Source organism: Anas acuta, chromosome 8 (assembly GCF_963932015.1).
Source record: "Anas acuta chromosome 8, bAnaAcu1.1, whole genome shotgun sequence".
NCBI classification, from domain to species: Eukaryota; Metazoa; Chordata; class Aves; order Anseriformes; family Anatidae; genus Anas; species Anas acuta.
The window spans coordinates 19,479,885-19,505,002 of NC_088986.1; the positions used below are offsets into that span (position 1 = coordinate 19,479,885).

At 46.8% G+C, this 25,118-nt stretch overlaps 1 protein-coding gene across 1 annotated transcript in view; it reads right to left on the minus strand.

Moving 5' to 3' along the window:
* Positions 1-2,467: 2,467 nt before the first annotated feature.
* The window catches only part of LAMC1 (laminin subunit gamma 1), a 61,095-nt gene continuing 38,444 nt past the window's right edge, over positions 2,468-25,118 (minus strand). The window contains exons 3-28 of the mRNA XM_068690396.1: positions 23,439-23,569; positions 22,315-22,481; positions 20,520-20,708; positions 18,440-18,557; positions 18,228-18,326; positions 17,987-18,123; positions 17,068-17,190; positions 16,789-16,978; positions 16,401-16,513; positions 14,882-15,103; positions 14,602-14,790; positions 12,904-13,149; positions 12,661-12,814; positions 12,061-12,203; positions 11,476-11,654; positions 11,191-11,347; positions 9,800-10,005; positions 9,310-9,389; positions 8,810-8,947; positions 8,451-8,595; positions 7,734-7,883; positions 7,178-7,292; positions 6,615-6,814; positions 6,332-6,490; positions 5,753-5,852; positions 2,468-5,326 (exon numbers count right to left, since the gene is read on the minus strand). Coding sequence (XP_068546497.1) covers positions 5,070-5,326; positions 5,753-5,852; positions 6,332-6,490; positions 6,615-6,814; positions 7,178-7,292; positions 7,734-7,883; positions 8,451-8,595; positions 8,810-8,947; positions 9,310-9,389; positions 9,800-10,005; positions 11,191-11,347; positions 11,476-11,654; positions 12,061-12,203; positions 12,661-12,814; positions 12,904-13,149; positions 14,602-14,790; positions 14,882-15,103; positions 16,401-16,513; positions 16,789-16,978; positions 17,068-17,190; positions 17,987-18,123; positions 18,228-18,326; positions 18,440-18,557; positions 20,520-20,708; positions 22,315-22,481; positions 23,439-23,569 — 4,107 coding nt within the window. The 3' untranslated portion in view covers positions 2,468-5,069. The remainder of the gene's footprint in view (positions 5,327-5,752; positions 5,853-6,331; positions 6,491-6,614; positions 6,815-7,177; positions 7,293-7,733; positions 7,884-8,450; positions 8,596-8,809; positions 8,948-9,309; positions 9,390-9,799; positions 10,006-11,190; positions 11,348-11,475; positions 11,655-12,060; positions 12,204-12,660; positions 12,815-12,903; positions 13,150-14,601; positions 14,791-14,881; positions 15,104-16,400; positions 16,514-16,788; positions 16,979-17,067; positions 17,191-17,986; positions 18,124-18,227; positions 18,327-18,439; positions 18,558-20,519; positions 20,709-22,314; positions 22,482-23,438; positions 23,570-25,118) is intronic.

Sequence of the window (25,118 nt, forward strand, 5' to 3'; positions counted from 1 at the left end):
GTCTGATTCTTTCATTATTTTTTAAGTAGTGAGACAAAAACACCCCATTCCTACCTACTTGGCAGAGTTCCTATAGGCCTGTTTATTCCTTTAGTGAAACGCACTTAATCCGTTCTGCTCCAAAACCCAAATTCTTGACCGAGTTCTCTGTTAGACCAGCTCTTGCCATCGGGAAGCTTTTCACAAGAATTGTGATTTTTCCTTATTTGGCTCTTTCTTGTTATTCCTTCTGTCTCGCCATTCGCACTCAGCCTCTGACCTCACTTCTGCAAACAAGCACTGACACAGCTCGCTCTCTAGTCATTTCTGCATATTTGCTTTGGTTACTCTTACTTCGTCATCCTCCACCAGCACTCAAAGTCACCTCTAAAAGCTGCATTAATGCATGCAGACACTGCCCAAAGCAGAGTTTCAAGGCCATGATTTTCAAAACACACTAGACCTGAAACAAACTGGTGCCCACCACCCACTGCAGGAGAATTGTCACCCACCGTGATGGCAGCGCTGGCTGGAGAAGGCCTTACACAAACGTTGCTGCTCCCCTGGGGCCTGTGCAGAAGTGGGTTCTCCTCAGGTGCTTGCTGGCTTGCTTTCCTTCCAGCCACTGTTGCCCCACGTGCACGTGCTCACCTACATGTGTCCACGTACTGCAAAACCTGCCAGCATATGGAGCTTCCTCCCAGTCCCACAGTGCCTAAAGCAGAACACCAGTGGTAGCTGGTTAATCCTTTAAACACAGCCCCTTGCTCAGGAATATTCTTCACAAGACATCCTGTGGCACTTCTGTGGTTTTTATGGACACTTCTGGTGTACCTGGAGGCACAGCTTGGCAGCTGGGACAGCCCATGTTCAGGAGAGGCAAAGCCCCTAATTTCAGCCACACAGAGCAGAAAAGAGATGGAGAATTTGGGCAAGAGCTTGGTGGGACCCCCAGGACCCAGCTGTGCTCACCAGAGCCAGCGGCCCCTTGGGTCGGGGGGGGGCAGAAGAACAAGAACCCAGCCGGACCCCAGCAGCAGTCCCATCACCTCCACGTTTTACCCCAGCAAGGCATAAAAAATGCCAAAAAATCCCCCTGGATTACGGGGCGGGCTGAGCTGAGAGCCACCCCTGGTAACGGGGGTGACCCCGCAAAGATCACAGCCTCAGGGCCGCCTTTCTCTGGCTGGGACCCAGGCCCTGCCTGCGGGGCCGCAGCGCTGAGCAAGCGGGGCAGGGTGCAGCAAGGAAACGCCGTCACGTCTGGCCTCGCCTCGCCACCGCCCTGCCTGTACGCGAGGGGATGAGACACAGACAGGTAGGCAGGCAGACAGGCAGGGACTCTGGCATTTCTGTCCTGCTGTGCTCTCCCCTTTGCCTGCAGAGAGCAGCCTGGGAAGGGCCCCAAGCTCCACGAAGCCCCCCAGAGCTCCCGCTTTCGCTAGGACAAGCACTCAGCTGCTTTTCACCCTAGCTGTGAAGACCCCTCCTCTGCCCAGCTCCTCGCCATTGCCAGCTGACCCCTGGGGCAGCCTCGCCTTCCTCCAGAGAGCACAGGCATGGAGTTTGACCTCTGAGAGTGGAAAAAGTCCCCAGAAATTAGAGAAAACCCAGCAAAGCATGTTGCATCCCCCATGAGCAAGGTCCCTCCTCTTGACGTCCACCTCAAGGCCAAGCTCAGCCCCTGCTGGGCAGAAACATCCCCCTCAGATCCTGGGTGGACTCCTGGGCTCAAATACTTGACAAGTTTCCTCAGCCCACTTCCTTTCACACCGCCTTGTTTCCCAGGTCACAGCAGCAAACAAGCCTGGAGAGAGGCTGCTGGGGAGCAGGTCCCTCAGGTCCCCAGGTCCCTGCAGCTCCTCACTGGCCATGGTGGCAGCTCCTGCCAGGGTCAGGCACTCCAGCCCGTGGTCTGTTATCACAGTCATCTTTCCTAACATTCAAAACTTAATTCAGGAATAAAATCTCTTCGCTCTTGCTGACAGGACACAGGAACAACAGAGAACACCCAGGTTGTCAGCAGTTCCTGTTGAAGAAATCCCAGGTCCTTTATGTAGGGTTTCCATTTCCCTTTCAGTCCTTTCACCCCGAAGGCCCTTGCTTTTCAGAAAGCCAGCTTTAAGCATACAAGATCGTACCCCTAAAGTGCAAAGAGCCACCCCCTCCAACCTCCTGTTCCTTCAAGAAGAGCTCAGATCCAACAGTGTTGCATGGATGGGACACACTCTTATTTCCAAAGGGCTGGAAAAACAGCAGCATAAAATTCATTGCAGTCAGTGCAACTCAGCTCTGGACACAGAGAGAAACCCGTGTTCGGTGTGTCCATTTGCAGCCCGCTGCAGGAATTTGCAAATTACTTTTCTCTTCCCTTCCCTGCCCCTCACCCTGCTCTTCCAGCTCACTGAGCAAGAGAAGAACCCCGTAACAGAGACAGACCCACATCAACCAGCGCCAAAAAAGCAAAACTCAAAGGAATTCCAGTGTATAGGGGGTTACAAATATTCAGACTTTATTATAAATAAGAAATACTGTTTTATACATAAAAACTGCAAGTGTTGCATTTTGTTCACCGCCCCAGACAGCGAGACCACAGATTAAGGCAAAAAAGCTGAAGTGAAGGCACATACTGAGGGGGCCACAGTCAGGAATCAAGTGATGAAGGGACCGCCACGCACTGCCCGCGACACCCAGCACCCCACCAGCAGCTGTCCCAACATCACCTTACGCAAAGAAATAACTGGACTTATACAATGAGTAATGGCTGTAATGCAGTAGTGATTAAGAGATCGCTTATAAAGATTTTTTTTTTATTTAAAAATAAAATTCTGTTAAAAACAGCTTAACAACAACAAAAAAAAAAATAGAAGAGAAAGCAGGAAACCTTAGGCCTGAGGTCAGCCAGGGCATGCGCGCATCTTCACATCTGCTCTTCTCACAGCCTTGGCAGAGAGGTGACGTGGTTAGACAGCCATCTGACCAGAGCAGCCAGCCAGAAAACACTGATGTGAAGGTCCCACGAGCGTGGGCAAGCATAGGGAAACTCTCCTCCAGGGGTGGGATTGGTATGTTCACAGGTGGGGGCAAACCCCAAGGCAGTTTTTGGTAAATTGCAAGAACTCTAGGAAGATGGGTATAAGAGAGAGGCAGGGTTTGCTAGAAACATCCCCTCTCCCCACAGCAGTTTGAGAATGTGCTCAGCCTCCAGCTACGTCCTCACTCCTTGCACAGAGGTCTGAACCCCAAACCCAGCTCTGACCACCTCAACACCGGGTCCCGACAGCGCTCCAGCTCCTCACAGTCCAGCTGCGAAACTGCCGCCGCTCCCAGAGCATCGCGGCCAGAACCTGGAGGGCACAAAGCGCCCGTCCCCTGGCTGCAGCAGCAGGCGTGGGTCACTGCTGGCCCCATGCCATGCGGATGCTGAGAACACGCATTGGGGGAAGAGGGTGGGAGCCCTGCTAGAGGAAACAGCGGGCTCCAAGGGGGTTATATGGACAGAAGCGATACGTGGTGCACGTGCCGTGATGGTTACAGGGGAAAGCACGTAGAGGAGGCCAGGCTGTGCCACTCTGGAAATATGGCTGAGTATATTTACACACGCATACACATGCACACGAGAGACTTCCTCACACTATAATCATGATAAAAACGGAAAAAAAAATATCACATTCACACAAAAAATATAAATTTGAAATAATTAATAGCACCAGTGTGTGTCAGATAATAATTTCTTCCCCGCTACGCAAACGTACAAAGTTGCATAGTGTTTAAGGATAGATATATGCTGGATCTTAAGGAAGAGAGAGGGGATGCTGGGCTGGAGCCATGGAGGAAGCTGCAGAGGGTGCTCTCGTATCAGAGGAGGGCTGAGGGAGGAGTGAAGGGCTCCCACTGCTGCCTCCCAGCACCACCAAGCAGCTGGCAGTGGGAAGCACTGCCTCAGGAGGAACCTGAAAGCTGCTCTTTCAGCCAGGTTGGAGAGGAAAAAAAAAAAAAGGTGAGAGCAATACCAAAAAGTGTAAAAATACTACTAGCCTCCTTCAGGAAGATGATGGGGAGAAAGACCTTCTCATTTACATCTTCAAGCCCTCTTCCTTCCCTACCCAAACACATTCAGGTTGAAGTTCAGACCAGCTGTCAGAGCTCTCTGGATGGCAGCTCTCCTCTCAGCAAGATTTCTACTGCTTGAACAAATGAATCTGTCAGTCAGACACCTGTAGCCTAAAACAAAGAACCTCTGGTGATCTGAGGGCAACACCTCCAGATGGGAACTCAGCTCATCATTTCCAGACTCCCCAGCCTGGACTACCCAACCGGCAGCTGCTTGCAGACTGCACACAAAACTTCTGCTCCACAGGCCAGCAGCAGTGCTGGCAAGACCTACCACTCCCCTAGCATCCCATCTTCCCAAAAAGCTCCTCTCAGAGGCTGCATTATTCTCAGAGCGATGCATCATCACAGAAAGCATTTCAGAAAGAGGCTTAGGATATTTCATAAAAGGCTACCAATGGTTTTGATTGGCCACTAGTCAACGTAACAAAACAAAATAAAAAAAAAATCACAGGGTTAGAAGTTGGGAACAGGGATCTGAATGAGTGCAGCTATACTGGCCATTACAGTAATACTTTGGTAGCCAACCTCCTTCCTTCATAGGGACAGAGCTCTGGGACCAAGGATTTTACAGTCAAGGGGAGAAGAAAGGAGAGAAAGTAGAGTTAGTTTTGCCTTGCTGTATACAGCTCACATGGTTATTTCTGAACCACAGAATAAAGAGTCCAGAGCATCTCTCATCCTTGCACTAATTAAAGGGAAACTGTCTGAGAAAGGGGCGAAGGTGGAGTGCTCAGGAAGACAATTTATATAAAAAAACCCTTTGGTGCCCAACGACGGATAGTTAATTTGCCTCTCTTAAAAAAAAAAAAAAAAAAAAAAAAACTTTTCAACTTATCCTGATTTTAAAAGAGAACAGTGGCTACGAGCCGCGAAGAGTTGGGGATTTGAAGAAGGTAAGGTGTGTTAAGGCACTCCATAGCCAAACCATTGCTCCACCAGTCACCCGGGGAATACCCTCCACCCCCAGCACTCCCTTAGGGTTTCTCAATGGACGGGGTGTTAAAACAGCCAGATGGCAAGGTCTTCTTGATGTCTTCCAGGTTGCTAATGTCTTTCAGGATTTCCTCAATGTCCCTGTTGTAGGCCTGTATTGCATCATCTTGCTTCCTGGCTTCTCTCTCAAGCAAAGACACTTTCTGGTCCAGGTCATTACTTCTCATCTGGTCTTTGGCACTATTCAGGCTACCCTCAATCTCGTTCAGTTTGTTCAAGTCCACCGTCTCCAGTTGCCCTGAGAAGCCAGAAGGAAATAGACCATTAAAAAGGTTTTGAAGCACTGCTTTCGGGTGCTTACACACAGCAGAGCCCCTGCTTTGGACGAGTGAACCAAGATCTCCATCAGACTGTCCATCTCTGCATTAAAATAGGACCACGTGAATTGGCTGCACACTCCAGTGCCTCAAAAATAGTCCTCAGCTTGCAGGAAAGCAGTACTGAACACTGCACAGTGAGCTTTGAAGCTAACCCAGAGAAAAAGAAAAAAAGAAAAAAACACTTGCCAAAAGCACTTAAATCCAATTTCTAAAAAAAGAAAAAAGAAAAAAAAAGAGCTATTTGATTCATGGCACAGCACCACACAACACTGGCTGCCAGCACTTCCCAAACAGGAGACAGGAAAACACTCAAAGGAATATAGCACATATAAGGAGAGCCTTACCTAGTTGATCTAAAAGATCGTTAATGACAGTAAGCAAGCTGTTCACAGAGTTCTTCGCTTTTCTTGCATTCTCTTCTGCCTCCTGGGCTGCCCGTGAAGCCTGCAGGGCGAAAAAAAAACAAGAGCATAATAAACTCTGTAGGGTTTATGAAACCACTGCCTCTCCTTTTCATGCATTTGCCCAAGCAGTTGCACACGTCCGTTTCCTCTCTCCATAATGATCTCTGTGCTGAGATACCTGTCACAGTGTTGGCAAAGACAACCTTCAAATACTCAGTTTTCTACAAGAAAGGATGTAGATCCCTGATAACTAAGAAGAGTTATGCATGAGAAGTTAGAACAGAGTCAGGTTTCTGTTAAAATAAAAGTACTATGTTAAGGAAACTGGCTCTCAAAGTTGAGTAATGAACCTATGGTAAGGTTACTATAGGAGCTCCTTCATTAGTCTCATGCATTCAATTCCACTTAAAATTTGGAAGATAGAGAATACTAACTGCACCCAGTGAGCAGAAGAAGGCTTGCACTGGCAGGACAGCAGGGAGAATACATCTTCTTGCCTCTGCTGCCAGCGTCACTTACCATGCCTGCCATCATCATGTCCTGATCAGCATCATCTTGCTTCCGCTTCAGTTCTTTTTCTGCTTCCTGGAGTTGCTTCATCATGTCATCCACTTCTTTGGCCAGCCCCGTCACATCAGAGAAAGTCTTGTCAGCTTCAGCTCTGGTAGCAGCAGCACTCTACAGCCAACATGGGAAGAGGATGGAAACAGGCAGTGAAGGAGCCGAACATTCTGGAACAGAGTTTATGCAAATACACGCCAATACCTCTGGAAGGTTGGCTCCAGAACTCCAAGGGACTCACCTTCTGAACAGAACTGGCAATCTTCTCAGCATCATCTGCTTTAGCCTTGGCTTCGCGGGCATCAGCAGCAGCATTGCCAAGTGCCATCTCTGCCTGGCGTGTCTTATTGTTGGCTTCAGCAATGGTCCGGGTGATGGCAGGAATCTTCTTCAGTGCCTCCTCAGCTGCTGTCTTGTTGTCATTCACCCGCTTATCAAAATCTAAGAAAGGGCAAAACAGATTCTCATCATCTGCTCCAGAAGAGCGTTGGGATGCTTCTCTGACCAAACTACCCTGGCTTTGCCTCCTTGAAATTAGAAGGAAGAACAGCAAACTGGGGTCTGGGGGTGCACACACTTGCAGTTCACACTGTTACACATCATCTCAGGCTAAATAAGTAAGCTGGCCAAAAAGGAGATTTCTAGTCACTGGAACGACTTCAATTTTCCTTTAAAAAAGTCAGAAGAATCTGTCCAACACTTGGGTACTGGCAACAGCATGACTCATTTAACTGAGATGGCTATACTGCAGAGTTACCTCTCTGAGAAGAATTAAGGGATTCCCTGCAAGTGTTTTCTCTTTACCTTTCAGGTTGCTGAGAATGGTATTAGCCTCCTGCAGTGTGCCGTTGCCTTTCCGAGCAGCTTCCTCAGCCAGGGCTTTTGCTGCATCTGCTCGAGCCAGGAGCTGGTCTGCAGTCTAAGGAGACAAGACATCTATCAACATACTCTTACTGTTTGATGGATGACCATGTAGGCCTCTCAGAAAGCATCATTTAGCATGAAACACCACTGCAATACGGAACTGCAGTGATCCCCTAAGTGAGTGGCAATACTTCCTCTGAAATCATAGTAAATTCTGGTACTTTGGAACAACATCCTGAATACACACCTGGCAAATATACAAACTCTCCAATGTACCAAAATGTACCAATGTACCAACTCTCCAAATATCCCAACTCTCCACAATGAAGTGGCTTTAGCATTTCCTTCACAAGACCATTCTTCAATATTTGTGCAAGTAACAAACACCGCTGAGATATGACTGAGTAAGGCCAAGTCTTTCACATCTGGGCAGTTATTTGCTTGTTTTTTTCTTCTTCCTCTCAGGAAACAAAAGCCTGCACAAAACAGAACTGACCTGCTGCTCCGTCTTTCCTTTCTCCAAAAGGTTCTTTACTTCCTGCTCCTTTCCTTTCATGTCTTCTCTCAAGTCTTCATAGTCTTTCAGCTTCCTTGCTATTAGTTGATCTAACTCCTCTGCTTCCTTCTTGATTTTATTTGCTTCATTCTGCGTGCAGAAATCAGAAACAAATGCAGATTCTCCGAACATTAAAGAAATTCTGAACAGGTGACAAAACACAGTATAATTTCTAATGTTGAAACAGGCAGAAGTGACGACAGGTTATAGCTGTAACTTTGCACCTTCAAAGTTCCAAACACAATGGTCTGTGCCGTGCAGGACAGGGGATGCAAACACTTTTGTGCATAAGAAAGTCTGCACTACTACAGTGAGTGAAGGAAAGGGAGCAGCTCTTCAGACTTCAGCGGGGACTGGATTCTTTGCACTTTTTGATTCAAGCCATGATGTCTGACAAACAACATTTCACTCTTTTTTTGTCCTTCAGAGTCTGTGGGAGGGTCTATGTTTGCAGTTTCCTGCTTGTTAATCTCTTGCATAAAGAGCAATATAGAAGTCTCAGTGATACCTTGTTGGATGAAAATTCCACAGACATATATAAAGTAGAGTAACATTAGCAGAGCACATACAACATGTGCCTGCAACCTAGCGTGCTGCCTTAATGATCATCCACACCTGTCTTTACAAAATACTACGTATGATGCTTCATTCATGTACCTCTAGCCCTGTGGAATCCACGGTGGGCAGACTGGTGAGATTAGCATAGATTTGAAGGGCCTTGTTTCCAGCTTCCTCTGCCTCTGTAAGCACCTTGTCAGCCTGTTTCTCTAGGTCCCGAGAAATGTTCCTTGCTTGATTATATCTAATTAAAAAAACAAAACAACAAAAAAAGAGCAAACCACAGATCCAGTTACTCTATAATTCTTTTGGTAGACTCAAACTTACTGAACAAGTAGAGAGGCTAAAACAGAGGCAACTGTCCTAAGATCTAAAGCATAAAATGCTAAAAAGGCATCTTAAACTTAAGTACTGCTCTAAAGCCAGGAAATAAAAACAATTTTCTGTTGCTGACTCACTTCTGGTTGAGCTCATCAATATCATTCGCAGTTTGGTTTTCCCCAGCCAAGGTCTTCAGCAGCAGCTGATACGCTTCTGTGGAAGTATCATTTGCTGCCTTGGCTACACGAACAATCTCATCCGCTTCTTGCTTGTGTCTGGACAAGATTACAGAAGAAAAATAATGCCATTGGAATTGTCAAGCAGCAGTTTCTATCCTCAACTCCAAGTTTTTATTTTCTCCTATTTTTCCTTCCTTCACCCAGATTTGCACAGCTGCAACATTTGCAATGGAAGATGCTGTTTGGGAACATCTCTGCAACCACAAACGTTACTCCAGCAGCACCCATGAGACCAGTCTATGAGCACCACTACGGCCACACACGTCCCTGGTGCACAGACACAGTGTTTGCCCGAACACACAGGCATGCACCCAGACCAAACCTCATTTCCCCCCCTCTTCTAGGTGGCTGTAGGGCACTGATGTGGGCTAGGAGGAGTGTGCAGCACCACAGGCTACCTTTCAGCCAGCTTACGGGCCTCTTCTGCCAACAGAGTCATGTTGTTAGGGTCGCCAGTTGACTCCGGAGGTGTAATGGACTGGAAAAAAAGAAAGAAAAAATACCTTAAAGCTCTACTACCATCTTTTATTCATCAATGCTTTAAACATTTATTGTCATGATCTAAATGCTTTGAGATGTGTCTAACCTACTTTTGGCCTCTCTATTTTTTCTTAAGTTCATGCAGTTTATACTAGAGTTACCCCTTAAAAGCAAACGTTTTGGCATTTATTTATTTTAGTATTTTTCTTTGAGCAGGGGGCTAAGATATGATTTATGACAGATAATTGAGATTTTCCTTTGTTTTCCACATTACTGAGTAAAGGAGAAGATGCTTCCATAGCAAGTTTGCTACAAGAGAGAGAAAGAGCAGAGAAACATACCCAGACAGCACAGCAAGGAAAGGCCCTGTCCTCTCCTTGCCCCACCGGATCTCCACTGCACACTCACCACATTGTCAGCTGCCATCTTTGCCTTCTCTAGCATATCAGAAGCTGTCGTGATCAGGTCTTCTGTGGCTTCCACCCGTTTCCGGGCTTTCTCTGCTAAGTCCTCCGTCTCCTGCACAGTGTTCTGGATGTTCCTCAGCCTGTTGAGCTGACTCACTAGTGTGCTGTTGATGTCTTTGAGACGATCCATCAGGCCCTGATCTACGTCTGAAAGACACGATACAAAAGAGGAAGCAAAATTAATTACAGCAGGAAGAGAAGTTGGAGCAGCAGCCTACCTTTGCAGGCAACAGGTTGGCAGATTAATCCCCTATTGAAAGGGGACTTAGCAAAGCTGTTTCATGAATCAGTTCACTTGAGATCGAAGCCATCACCAGAATGTGCATAAGAGTCATTAACTACTAATGAGACAGTCTGCTGGGTGTCTGAACTGGCTCTAACATAAGATTTGTGTTCAGAATCATGTTTCACCTCTACATTGATTAAAAAAAAAAAAAGACAATAGAGCTGCTCCTCATTAGGTATGAAACATCTGCTTTGCTAATTCTTTTTTATCTTAATTACTACAAGGGCAGTACAGCCCTTCTCTTTGGCCAATGGAGGCTCCCCCCTGAGAACATCCAGACAGAGCAGCTGGAAGATCTGCAGAACAGCAAATCCACCCCAACTCTTCCCAGTTTCGCACAAAGGGGACAAATTTTTCAGAAGTGGTTTCAAATTAAGAATCTTCTTCAAGTTGCTCTTCTCCAGAATACACATCAACTTACGTGTTAAAAACCTCTCAGCAAAAATTCAAATTCCTAAATGCCCTGCTCACAGACATCCTATAGTAAAGAACCTCTTTGAAGCAGAGTTTAACAGGAAAAACACCTACAGGCCACCGTAACAGCACTGTTAAGACCTTTATACACTTTATGGTGGGATAATAAAACTTGCCAGTAGGATTTTGAAGCTTTCATTCTAATCACTGATGATAACCCAACAAGAAATGCTTTATCCCAAGGTATCTGAGCAAATTTGTGAACATTTTCACCATTTCTTATTGGTGAAAGCTGCAGAAACACAGAAGTACCCATCTGTGTACTGGAAAGTTTTCTGCTTCTTTACAAAGCAAGTAATCTTCCTTCGCACATGGAGAAGAGGGTAAGACTTCTATCTATTATACAAAGGCAGATCTTTCTTTGCTTAAATAAAGACCACAGGGAACACCAGGGATAAAATCACAGCCCTCGTTTCAGTGATAACACGTACAGTCTCAGTACCACCCGAAATAGTTGTCTATCCTGATGCACAGTACAGGCCTGAAATTAAAAGCTTTGCATCCTAAGGGAATGTGCACGTCAAGCAAAGAGCTCATTTCTCCTTAGTCCATGCCTGACTGGCTCAACTTACCTTTGCTGTTTTGTGCTTCTCGGAGCAGCTCCATGACATCTCTTTCTGCCTGCTTCAACCTCTCCTCAAAGGCTTGGTCAGTTACAGTTTCTTCTCCCGTACCCAGATTCGCTATAAGATTTTCCAGCTCCTGAAGCCTCTCTCGCTGCTCTGCCACCTGCACGAGAGGGATGGAGCACAGCTACAGCATGGAGCGAGGAGCAGTCAATATATTTGCTGATGGGCAAATAGTTATGGTGCGTGGCACTGACTCTGGAAACCAAACGGTCACATTTGTGGCCTTACCTTATCTTTCACTAGTCGGTAACATGCAGGACACTCCTGACAGCCTGGCCACGACCGGTTGTAGAAATAGTTCTCCTCACACTGGTCGCAGCGGGTCCCCACAAAGCCTTCCTTGCACTCGCAGCGACCGTCCTCCCGGCACTGCAGGGAACGCGAACCCTCAGGGTCACAGTCGCACGCTGCAGGGAAGTCAAACCTCAGTCAGAGCTGAGAGGATGCAGAAATACCCTACAGCTACAGACCATTCCCTGCAAACCAACAGGGGACCCACCAAAACACAGACAGAGCCCTGCTCCCCAGCAGGGTGCTGCCACGCATGGGAAGGCACACCGTGTAGCTGGACACGGCTCATTTCATGTCAAACTGTATTAACAGTTTTGCCGTTGCCTCTTCCACAAAACATTTTAATTTCTTACCCCATTGCATTGTAACCAACTTCACTTTTTTTTTTTTTCCCTCTCTTGAGAGGTGGGGATATGAGGAGAAAAGTTTGGACCATACTCTTTTGCAATTATGTTTACAAGGTATGTTGCTCCTCAACACTGGATCTGTGAACTGAGACCACTTGCAGGGAATCTCACTTACGTTTGCAGCCTTCAGGGCCAAATCCGAAGTGGTTGGCCTCGCATCTGTCACAACGCTGCCCGGTGACGCCAGGCTGGCACTCGCACTGCCCTGTTCGTATGTCGCACTGGCCGTTGGTGGAGCCCAGTGCATGGCAGTCACACCTGGAGGACACAGCCACAGGTTAGGTGGTGACAACAGACAGCAGGCATCAGTGAGGCACCTCTGAAGGAGCCCTAGTGAGCACAGCTGGAAGTTTCCATGCCAGTGGAGTGACTTTGCTTGCAGTGCAGATATGGGACAAGGCACCGAGCCTTTGAACCATGCAAGGTCACTTGGTGGTTGCACTAAAAAAGGAACCCACGAGCCTCGGCTACCAACGATCACGCAGCCACGTGACACGTTTCTATTTAAAACTCTGATTTAAGGCTATTTATAAAGCTATTTATAAGTCAAGCTTTTTGTACAGCCTTCGGAGCTGCTCCTTAACTCCTGCTCCTCCCTGCCCTTGGCAGCATCAACACAAAACACCAGTTACTTGTGACAAATATCACGTTCCTCCACCTGCTAAACACAGATCCTCCAAAACCAGTCTCATTGCCCCATGCCAAGGTGACTTACCTCTCACAGCCACGTCCGCTCTGGAGGTTGAAGAAGCCAGGCTCGCAAGCACTGCAGTCCCTCTCGGTGACATGTGAGAGGCACTCACACTGCCCCGTCACTTGATTGCAGCTTGTCTGTTGATTCACAGTGCCATAGGGATTACAGTGACATGCTGCAAAAAGAAAAAGAATGGGAAGCATCACCCAAAGGCAGTTCTCAGGGACAAAACTGCTTTTAAATGAGAGAGGAAAAGGCTCTTACCCCGGCACTTGTCAGCAGGGTTGGGGGCCAGGGGGTTCCCGAAGAAGCCGTCTTTGCAGCGGTCGCAGTAGAAGCCGGCTGTGTTGTAGATGCACTTGAGGCACTCGCCTGTGTGGCGGTTGCAGTTCCCCACAGCGTTAGGATCGATGTTGTCATTGCACTGGCACAGGCGGCAAGGCCTCACAGCACCGTTCTCACCAAGTGGGTCCCCGAAATAGGCATCATCACACAGCTCGCATCTTTTGCCTGGGGCAGGACAGAAGCACACGTGTTACAGCAGAGAGCCCACTGCCGCAGTCTCACCTGGCCTCCTTCTGCAGCCCCCCCAAGAAGTACACTCCTCAGCTTCTTCCCTTTTTCTCCTTGTGAAGGAACCAGAAAGGTGCACAAGACTACACAAGAATCCCTCTCTATCTCTAAATTTAACCCTTTTTCACTGGAACTTCGCATTATGAATTATTTCAGCTTCCCCCTTCCCTCCTATCACCTCAAGCCATATTTGCTGTCATTTGTTGTTAATTGAAGTATTCAAGTAGGTAGAACTCAGCTGGACGCCACTGCTTCAGGAAGCCACATGGCCAAGGAGACCTGCTGAACCTCCACAGGCAGCCACAAAGCATCCAAGCCAGCAGTTCCCAAAGCTCATTGCAGACACAACCTTGCCAGCCAGCTAAAAGCTGTTTCTTTGGCAGCTCTTACATACACCATCCATCTTTCCCTTCACCTTTCCCACCACATCACAACCACATACAGAAAGATGGGAGTCAAGAGGGACCCTTGTGTGACCCTGTCAGCTACAAGTAAAGCTGCGCTCATACTCATGCCTGAGCTGCGGGGGACTTCAAACTCAGGCCCCCAAGCTCTGCTTTAGTTCACAAAGTGGTGGCACCCATGGCAACTCCCAGGAGCTACTCTAAATAGCGTGTCTGTGTGCTTGATCAGGGGCTTTCCTAAGCATTTAAGGCATTTACAGGTACTCTGTACTTTGGACTCTTTCATGCCAAGCATAAAATCAACAGAGAAGCACTGAGGCTGCCAACCATTTTACGTCTTATTTGCTGTTGGCAAGCAGAACAAAAAGCTCCACTTAACAACTCAAGTACATGCTCAGCCTTCACGGTTTATCATTAAGAAAAAAGAGCAGCACCTGTTCACATATTTCTCTTTAGAACTGTTGAGTATAAATTTGGTCTTGTACTTTTTGATTGGTATGCATGAGTCAACGCAGCCTTCCTGCTTTATCCATGCAGGACACTGGCGCTCTCGCTGCAAGCATCCCAAGGTGCCTCTGGCTGGCAAACAGGAGGCTCATCTTCTAATTTTGTTTCAGTCTGACCCATCCTTCCTGGCTCTTTTAGATCTATCAAACTTTCAGCCCAATAACACACAATTATGTGTACTAGACTGTACCAGAAGCTAGCATGGCTCAGATACATAGCAGAGAAACGTTTGGGCTTTGTACAGGTTAAATCTTTGTTACCCTTTTGATCTTAAGAGAAGGGCACAAAGTTCTTCATCCCTGAGCCTTACAAGAGAGAGAAAATAGGTCTAGAAGAAGGGAGAAATAAATTGCATTTGAACCTGGAGACACAGCAGTTGTCAGTGCCACTCACTGTGGGTCACAGCAGCAGAACTGGTAGAAGACATGTCCACGGGCACATGGGGTGTAGAACAAAGCCCTTTCTGGTAAGGACTCACCTGTAGTGCCAGCCTGGCAGCTGGTGCACACAACCTCCCTTGTGCGGGGCACGATGGCACAGCTGGAGCCACCAGGGCACGGGCAGGGCTGGCAGTCCGAGGCTGTGCCTGCCGTTGCATCCCCGTAATACCCATCGCTGCACTTCTCGCAGTGAGACCCCGCTGTGTTATCCCTACAGTTGCACACACCTGGAACAGAGAAGACATTTTTTTATTCTTCATCCAACACAGGAAGGAGAACAGCCCCCTGGCTGCTCCCTTTCCCATCACCCCTTCTTACCTGTCTCAGGATCACACGTCTCGCTGTGCCCGTTGCAAGTGCAAGGCACGCAGGGGCTGTAGGGCCCGAGACCGGGCGTCTCTCGGCGGTACCCAGAGGAGCAGCGCTCACAGAACTGCCCCTCGTAGCCTGCTGGACAGGAGCAGCTCTCCACCCATGCTGCAGGCACGCCGGGCCCGGGGAGAGCACTTGTGATGGTAACATCATCCAGGTGGCCAGCACCTGGGAACCAGAGAGGGGAAATACTTCATCAGCATTTCACCTAGTGCATCAGAACTGCACAAGAGATAGGTCTGCAGCTGATAAGGTGAATCAAGAAGCAAAATCCTCCAGGGAAGTTTAGACAGATGAGCAAAGATGCAACATAGCTCACACAGGGCATGTGCAGGGCTAGAAAGTCGAGAACAACAAGCCAGAGGAGGATGCTGAAACCAGCACAAGTACTGTCAGCTAAAAGAAGTTATGCTTTACATGCATATGGTTTCCATTTCCAAATCAAATACCGAAAACAATTTCTGCCTTTCTAGGGAGGACAGACCATCTCTCCAGCAATTTAAATACACCTTCCTCAAGCAGTGTCTGTAAACCATGCCTCAGGGCAAACTCTTCAGCATTTGAAAGCTTCCCCCCCCACCTGCCCCTTCCCTGGAGCAGAACTGTGCCTGGACACACAATAACACAATAGCCAGTGTGTGTTACAGCACTAGGCTTGTACTACTGTAGTGGCTCTCAAGCACTGAGCAGAGCCCCCAGCTTCTGTGTTATTAGCAACAGCTACAGTGCCATAGGGACAGCTTGCTCCACACATTTGCCCCCCTCCTCTTCACCACCCTGCATTCTGCTTTATGAACAACCTCTACTCAAAACACTTGCAGCTTCCTCATCTTCCCCAAACGCAGATTTGTCCTTTGTACATACTTGTTTTTAAACTCAGAAAATCCTTCACATGGCAGTATCCAAAGATTCAAATATTTTTGCCCCTAATTAGTGCCTGATTTTCATAAATCCTCGTCATGGGGTACTTTTGAACATGTTCAGTACATGCTGTGCTTTCAATACCTTGTCCTCCACACTTGTCCTGCCAAGGCACGATTAAAAAGTGGGAGAAGTTAACTGTTCCTGCAGAAATTATTTTAGACTCCCTACATCTCCCTTACTGTGTCCTTCAGGACTCTGCATTACATATTACCACCAATCTGGAAGATGCTGGCTGCACAACACAGCAGAACTCCACATTTAGAAGCACAGAACCACATCTGCTCCCCAGAGCAGCATCAGCAGGTAATGAGTGCTCATTTTGAGACTCTCACAGGCAGCACTTTGCTTCCCCATCCCCTCTCCAGAAAGCCCGACAGAAGCTCTTGCACTGCAAGGCCAGGTGGAAAGCAATTCCACATGGCTCTGCCAAATTAACTCCCCACAGCTATTTATGACCAGGTCTTGCAATTAAACAACTGGAGCACTGGACAAAAGGGCCTGTCTGCCCCTCTTTTCTGTGACACTCTGCTCAGTGACTCACTTCTCTCGCTGTATGTCCCACGGATTTTGATGGCAGTCAAATTGTGGAGAAGCTTCTGAAAGTCGAATGCAGACAGAGCAGGCCTCCACGGGTAATCAGTGGCCTCATGGAGCCTAGGGAGAAGAACTGTGTATCATTTGCAAAGCTTTCAGATGCTAACAGCTGTGCCCTTTTAAAGCACCATTTCCAACAATGGTATGCGATTGCCACATACTTTGCATACGCTTATGCAACACTGATGAACAGTGAGCTTCAAATTAACCTGATAAGACTACTCTTGCGAGCTTAAATTAATGCTGTTTGTTTTCTCAAGAGCTGATAGGGCAGGGTGCACAGCAGGCTAGGTCCCAGCTGCTCCAGCCTCTTGCTGGGCTGGGACCACACTCACCTGAAGGTGTAGGTCAGTGGGCTCTCACTGGGGTAGGAGTTGCCCTGGGCAATGAGAGGCACTGACACTCTCAGCCCAGCCCCTTCCAGCACCAGGTCCTCTGCAGAAAGGCGTGTGTCTCGTCTGTCCACACGGAAGGAGAAGGTCAGGTTCTGACCATAACTCAAAACTTGGTTGCCCAAGAACTTGCCTGAAATGGGAAGAAATCCTTACAGTCAGGGGACAGAGAATGGGAAGATCACAGGCAGTGCAGAAAACCTCGCTTCTTGAATGACCTACGTGGTGCAACAAAATACATGGGGAAGTAGCTGTCTGAGATGACAGAGATATCCTGGGTCTCTGCACTCCACTGGAGGGGGACTTCTGAGCCGTCGCGTTGTTCAGCACGCCACTCATCCTCTCCTGAAAACCAAATGTACAAGGATCAACACCCTTTGAAGGAGCAGCTTTGCACAGACTACTCACATCATACTGCAAGCTGCTTATATATAACTAATTTGCACTTTATACACTGGTACTAACTGACCTGAGACAGATATTGGAATGCTGACCTGAACCCTCTGAATTTTGAGCCCTACAAAAAATACTTCTCAACATCTTCATTTCTAAAGACTTCAGTAAAGAACTGGAAAACCTGAAGTCATCTATGATTTGATGCCAATTTCAGCCTTCATAAGAGCTGTTCTCCATTGGAATTTTAACTAAAAATATGTTCTTTTTAGACTATGCAGAATGAAAACATTTCTATGCAGGAAACTGTATGAAAAAAGATTTGTGCACAGCTTACACATCCATCAGAAACCCACCAGTTTTATTCAGAGCCATTTAACCCAGGATCTAAAATGATTATAGTACTCTCAAACTCCTCATTCGGCTCTAAAATTGAGAAAATGCCCCTTCTCAGCACCTCTCTGTTATAAAATTTTACAACACTTACTTAAAACTGTGAGGTGTACGTTAAGCACAGTGGGTGCCTGAGGCCAAAGCAGCGAATTCCTTCCACCCCAACTGAACAAACAAGCTGAAGACGGGGAAGCTCCCATTGACTTTAGTAACTCAGCACTTCCGAGAAAGGGATCCTGTACCTGCCTGCCCAAAGTTTGCTATCCCACACAGGGAGGAAAGAGCACGATTTTAATCGCTTCTCATGCTTTGGTCTACAGCCCAACCTGAGATACAAAGACAGACTCAATTTTACCGAACTGGAAGCTGGAGGTGATGCTGTAGATGCTGTAGCCAACAGCATTGGTGCAAACTGAGGAGTGTCCAAAACAGAAGCAGGGGGTACAGCCTCTTGGATTTGAGGGATCCAGATGGAAAAACCCAGGTTTGCATCTGCATATGCAATGGAAAAAGAATTAATTTCCTTGATGTTTACTCCAGGCCATTGCTCAAATATTTCTCATTCTTGAAACAAAGCCACAGGAAGAGAAACTCACCTCTCACAGTGGAAGCCTTCAACATTGTCCTTGCAAGTACACCGTCCTGTTTCGACATTGCATTCACCTGTGCTACCAGCAGAATTGCAAGAACAGGGCCTGAGAGAGACAAGAGAGAGGATAATTCATGAAAGCCACACAGCCCTGAAAATGTATCTGCTTTTTCTTTTAGACAGAGGTTCCTCCACCAAAGAGCAGCAGTTCCCCCTTACCTGCACCCAGCCTCAGAGAGGGAGTGGAAACCTGGCTGGCACCGGTCACATTTATCACCCATCACGCCAGGTTTGCAGCTGCACTGGCCGTAGCTATCGCACTGCGTGCTGAGGGAGCCTGTGGGGAAACAAGGGACAGAGACCTTAACAGACCCACAGAACTGTATGAGTTCATGATTTTCTTCAGCTCTTGAAGCATGAAAGATACACAAGAAAAAGTCTGAGGCATAGCTTCAAGCTGGTGAGTGATGCCTTACAGGTCCCTGTTTTTCCATAGCAACTCTAAAGAGACAAACCTTTACCTACTTTTCCAAAAACAAAACTGTTGTCAGCTTTAAGTATTCTTTCCAACTACCCTTTTTATATGTACCTTTACCCTTTCATTGCATGCTCCTCCTTATTCCTCTTCTGTCCTCAATGCTGTCTTTGCCTGCCTATTTAATTCCCTGCCTTTTCTTTCCCTGCAACATATCCTTTCTGAGATTTTATACCCTAAATCCTGTGTTCTTTCTAATTATCATTTACCCTTTGCCAAGAGATATCCTGACCTCTTCTCCCCCTCATGTTACAATTTTCTCCATTGACTTCCGAGTTGAATTTAAAGACTGAATTGTCTCCTCAGAGAGAGTCTGCATGTGACACTATTAACCTTAATAAATTCTATAACAAAAATCTTTTTTGACAGGACACATTCCTCAAAAGTACTGCTCACAAGTAGAAAGGGACTTGTACAAACAGTAGCACAGGTTTCTTTAATGTGAGGCAGACAAAATACTGTTTTCCCAAGCACCAATGCAGCCAGCAGACTACAATTTGTCAGCATTGTGAGAGTTAACTACCAGGATAAAAGTATATAAAAATACAGGAATAGTTGCTTCTTTCCACTTTGATCCACACTGGAAGATTATAGCAAAGCAGAAAGTTGTGATATGATGAGGTCAGACAGAAGAGAGAGAAGAACTCACAAAGCCTTCACCATATGCAGAGTTTAAATACCCATTGCAGTCCCACTATTGAATACTTAGGAAAAAACAGTAATCAGATGGAAAACTAACATCTAAACTAATTCAGGGGCTTCAAATACTCACGGGGTGACAGTGTGCCATGGCATACAAGCTGATGGCTAAAGTTATAACGCCCTTTGAAATTCATCCTTAAATACCTGAGACATCACCTCACTGCTTCTCCCACTCCCTGACACAAACCCTGTGCACAAACACGCCGTAAATAAGGTCAGGCACAAGAACCAGGGAGAGCAGAGCGAGAAGAAAGAGGCCTTTCTTGGTCAAACGTTTCACAACTGTGCAATTCTCTGACCAAATTAGATAGGAGACATACCCTGCCAGACCTCTTGCTGGCTGCTTTTAGGGCATGCCACAAGCAATTACTTATTCCAGCTACTCTATTTTGGAACCTCACATCATATCTTACTATCTGTTACCCTTTGTTTCCTTCACCCGTATTTGTCATGGGACTGATGTAGTTATGGGATTGCTCCATACAGGTCAAGTGGTTCCCTTGGCTACAAAAGATTGGTTCTCCTGCCAGAATTTTCTCCAATCATTTAAAAAAAAAATGAGTCTGACTACGTATTTTGAGTCAACTTTGTTTTTTTCTCACCCCCTTTTGTGTTTAAGGTTTCAGAAGTTTATATTTACAGTGCTTAGATACTCAGTAGGAGAAATTGATGCTGCTAATGCTCTCTACCATTCTTCAGTATGAACAACTTCCAGAAATATCCACCCGCATAATCTTGTTTATTAAGAATTTAAACGAGCACTTCATTGCTGGGTGTGTCCAGGGTAACACATACACAGTTGTGAAAAAAAAAAAAGACAACTACTTTAGAGCACATTTGAAGGAGGAAATGCTGCAGTGGTGATCCATCTGCCCCTGCCGCCCCATCCCCAGTTAGATCCAGGGATAATTTTAACCATAATACAACCCAATAAACATTTCCTGTGTAGGCCAAAAGAAAAAAAAAATAATCTCTTTTTACCCCTACAGTTTGCCAAGAGCTGAAAAACAGAGAAGAGCTTGCATGAACTTCCGTGCATAAATATTTGCTGCCTCTACTTACCAACTGGGTTGCAGTTGCAGGGCAGACATCCCTCCTCACTCCCGAGGCGGTAGAAGCTGTCCCTGCACCTCTCGCAGTGGGCACCATCGGTGTTATCCTGGCAGCCCATGCAGTGGCCACCGTGGCCTGTTGAGCGGTACAGCTCGGGGTCGAAGTAGCACTCTTGGGACCTCCCATTGCAGTCGCAAGCTGCAGAAAAAGGGTATCATCCGTGAGTGGTGTGTGTGTGGCTATCCAGAGCCCAGCCATCACAAGACCCACTACACACAGCTGAATATTCAGCTCGGAGAAGGAACCTTGAACCATCCTGAGACATTTGTGCAGCAGTGAGAAGAAAGAGGAAAAAACGTGTTTTTGCAGCAGTTGCAGGTACAAGGCTGTAATGATGAAAAGGGCTTGATGAGCCAAACCAGCACACGGCTACACCAGCTGTCAGCACAGACCTCGAGCACTTCATTCCCTCCATCCCCTAGGGGAGGGCAATGACTGGCAGTGCCACCAAGCACCCGAGACCACGGACAGGCAGGGCTGGAAGATACCCAGCATCACACCCTCAGGCCGGGCTGCCACTTCCAGCCAACGTGCTGCCTCCCACACAGCAACGCTGATCTCAGCCTTGCAAACAAGCACCAGAAGATATCAGTAAGGGCTGACCCCATGCTGCACGAAGAGTTTCTGCTTTGGGAGCAGGCAGACCATGGATTTCGTCTGTTTGGGGAGCAGGAGAGCTGGGTTTCGGTGGCCTGTCAAGGGAAGCCACAGGTCTCCACCAGACAGCTGGGAACTATCAGCACACACAGAGGTCAGACAGGAAGAAAGCTTTTCTGTCTGAAAAAGCTCCCCATAAAGTAAACTAGCAGGAGCTTTGGTCTGCAACACAAAACTGAGAAAAATTTGGTCCTGGAGATTCACATTTGCAGCCCAGAACTGTTGCAAGTCTTGAAACTGGATGAAACAGTTTGCAAGTAACTAAAAAACAATAATCCAAATGCAAGAGGAAGTCAGAATACCAAATAAGCTTTGTGAAGGACAGTTACACTCCAGCATACTAAATGCAGGCTTTTTTTCTAGTACAAGCTGGAAAGTTTTTGTGGCAAATCTTTCCTAAAGGTCACTCCAATCCTCCAGAAAGGAGATACCCCTTTGTACAAATCTTCCAGAAAGGTCCTACAGGACAGGAATGACAAACCCAAGGCAACATTCTTCAAAAGACCTGGATGTGCTCAGAGTAGCACAAGGAAATGGACTTTGCTCTATTTTCTCATCAGCTTATACTCTGGGACAGGAATCTGAGCTCATTTTGAGAGTGCCTTATGTGTGCAAATCCCTGAGGAGAATCTGAATGCTGACACGATAACAGTAACAGCCCATCTGCAGCCATGCGCTTCATCAGAAAACAAGCAGGACATTCTGTGTAAATGCCAGATAAAATACAGCATTTGGTCGTTCCAGTTCAAGGTCTGCCTCTAAGGGAAGCTTTGGTCTTCTTCCTCTGAAAATGTGGGCAGGCATTTGAACTTAGATTATTACACTATCTAAACTCACACTGAAGGCTCTCTGTAACCTGAGATACTTCCAGAGGCATTAAGAGGGATTTAAAGCATCTCCATCTTGAGAGCACAAATCCTACAAGCAGTTTATTGGACATGTACTCCTAAACCACTGGCAAAACTGTATTCAAGACTCTTAGCACTGGCTAACTGGAGCTGAGCCTTAAAACCATGCAAGACCAGCATGACAGAGGCAGGGGACCAAAACCATGAGCAATTTCCGTGCAAGGCACGTTCACACATACGCAAGCATTCATTGGCACTCTCTGCTGTCGCTCTCCTCCACGGCCGGTCATTGAAGAAAGGAAGGCACTTTTCACAGTCGACCCCAAAGGTGTTGTGCTTGCAGTTGCAGACCAGCTTTCCAAGCTCATTCCTCACGCACTCGCTTGCATGACCGTTGCATTTGCATCTGGGTAACGAGACAAGGAACAGGTATTTAAACTTCAACAATCCAGGTCACCCACAGAGCAATCCAGAAAACAACGCCCAGATCTGAAAGTCTGAGACAAGACATATTTGAAGGTGTAAGACTCTGGCAAAACTGCTAACACAGTTACTATGAAACAAGCAGGTGTAGCATGCTCAAGGCAAGCATTTAAAGAGCAAGAAGGCTAACCTGCCTCCTCTAAAGTCCATCACTGAAGTAAAATAAACTGAGCAGGAGAAGTAAAAATGTTGGGTTTAGACTAGTATGCATCTCTCTCATGTGCACACTGGCCACATGCTACCGTTTGTAAGGGTAAGCAATTAATTAGCACAAGGTGACTGATACCAAAGCCCAGTCTCAGGACTGCTCTCTACAAACAACCTGAGACACTCCATTGGTCCCAACTCTATTTATGAAAACATTTTACTGTCAGCAAGTTAAGATTAAAGCATTTTGCAATATGCTTTAGCAAAAGGAAGAGGGCACAGAGAACCACGGCATTGTACAGTGCTTCAGATCTTTGCAGGATTTGTCCCCCAATATTTAGGTGTAGCATGTCAAAAATCTCAACATCTCTGCTTTTATTCTAGGCTACACGTAAAGCAAAACCACAAAAAGCATTGGGTAGAAAAAGTTTTTTTTTCCCTTTCATTTTACATTCTTGTCAGTCTTTTTGTACCCCTTCCCTGATTGCTTAACATTTGATCTAATCAGGAAAATAAAATATTCAATCTGCCTGTCCCTGAGATTTATAGCCTCAATAGGTAATACGTAGTGTTTGCAAGCTTCACGAGATGCATTCTACTGCATTTTTGACTTAGGACAGTCAATAAAGAATGGAACCTAATGGTCCACGTGAGTATAATCAAAACCTTTAAAGCACTTCAGTAATCCTGACCAAAAGCTTCAAACAAATACATAGGTTTATTGTTTACTCACCTACCACCCACGGCAAAATCAGAAATAGCATAGTAATATGACTTGAGAACTTTGGGGTCGTTGAAAACTTCATCTCCAAAGGTGTTCAGACGGTTGAGGCTCACCCTGATGTCAGTAGCCGTCACCCATTCCTAGAGCAGACAAAAATCCCATCAGAGAACATACACATCAGACGTAGCCCTGCAGTGCACGTCAGCACCGTATCGTTAGCAGCTGTATTTACCCTCAGTAAGTCACGCCAGCAGTCATTCATCAGTCAGCACGCTCCTGCCTCATCATTTCCCCCTCTGTACCTCTGAGGCTCACGCGTCCCTGCCCAGGAAGCCTCGCATCATATCCTCTCAGTTCAGATAAGTTTTCCAGACACCCCTCCTGTCCCTGCCTCCCCTTCCCCGTGCCTCCCCGGGTGCTGGCTGCTCTCAGCCGGGAAGCCGTGGGCAACATCTTCAGCAAACAGAGCGGGGGGCCTGTGTGCTGCCCTCACATACCTCACCGGCTGACAACAGCTTTCTTGCAAAGCAAGAATGGAAAAAGCTTTAGGGTATGCTCGTCTGCAGCCACACACCTCCAGACAAAAAGACACAGACAGATGAGTGAGGGTGGGAAGAAAAACAGGCAGGCAGATCTGACTTGCAACACAAGAGCTTTTCATAATATTTACACAGCATCTTCAGCACAGTACCCTACCCTCCTCCAGCAACAGCCAGCAAACGTAGCCTGTCCCCAAATTCCATGTCATCTTCAGCCTGTGACTACTGTTAGCACCACACTGTTCTTGTTACAGCTTTTGCAATACTTCTTTCCTTCAAACACCATAAAGAATATGGGAAAAACATCCATGCATGTACAACTGCACTGCAGCAACGATGCTGATTAACCAGCACAATAAGAAGATTTGCTGAATTACAAACACTGCCATAAACACAGGGAAATGCTGAGCACAAAACACACACTGACTTCAGTTCTGAAAAGCAATGCCAGAGGTTTGCACGTATTTTAGGAAACCAGTGGTCAGGTCTCCATTCCTTACAGAGCATTTATGGGAAGATCACGCATTGTACCACCAACTTGGGATCTCTGTTCACCCTTAATGACCGGACTCTGCTCACAGCAAGGTCTAGCTGCATGAACAAGGTGGCCAAATTGGCTCTTTTCCATTTTGTGTGTTTCTCCCTTTCCCAATAATCTTTATTTTCCTTTATATAATTGAGCCTTACCAGACCCTGCTTTTCTGCCCACTGGCTGCAGATCAGAGGCAGGCAAGCCCCGAACCTGCTGGGTGCCCACAGCTCAGTGTGCTCTTGCTAATCTATGAGAACAGGGAAGGACGGCTGACGCGAGGGCGTGCCGGTCACAGCTCCAGAGGAAGGAGACAAGCCCCGATGGGGCAAATTCCACAGCTTGAGCTCTTTGTTGCAATGTAATCTGGAAAAGTCATCAAGCAGCACAGAGAAAATTGCGAGTAAACTGGATAAACTGGTGCTACTGGTATGCTCCAGACCACTACCCAGCCAGTGTTGTGAATGGTAAGAACAAAAGACCCCCCACTAAACCCCTTATCCAAGCCTTTTGTAAGAGAAACTAAAGGCTGTAGATAAAACCAAGCTCCCCCCACCACATCACACGAGATAGAACAAGTTAGAGTTTCAAATAACCCTTTAATTGTTTAGAAGAATACCA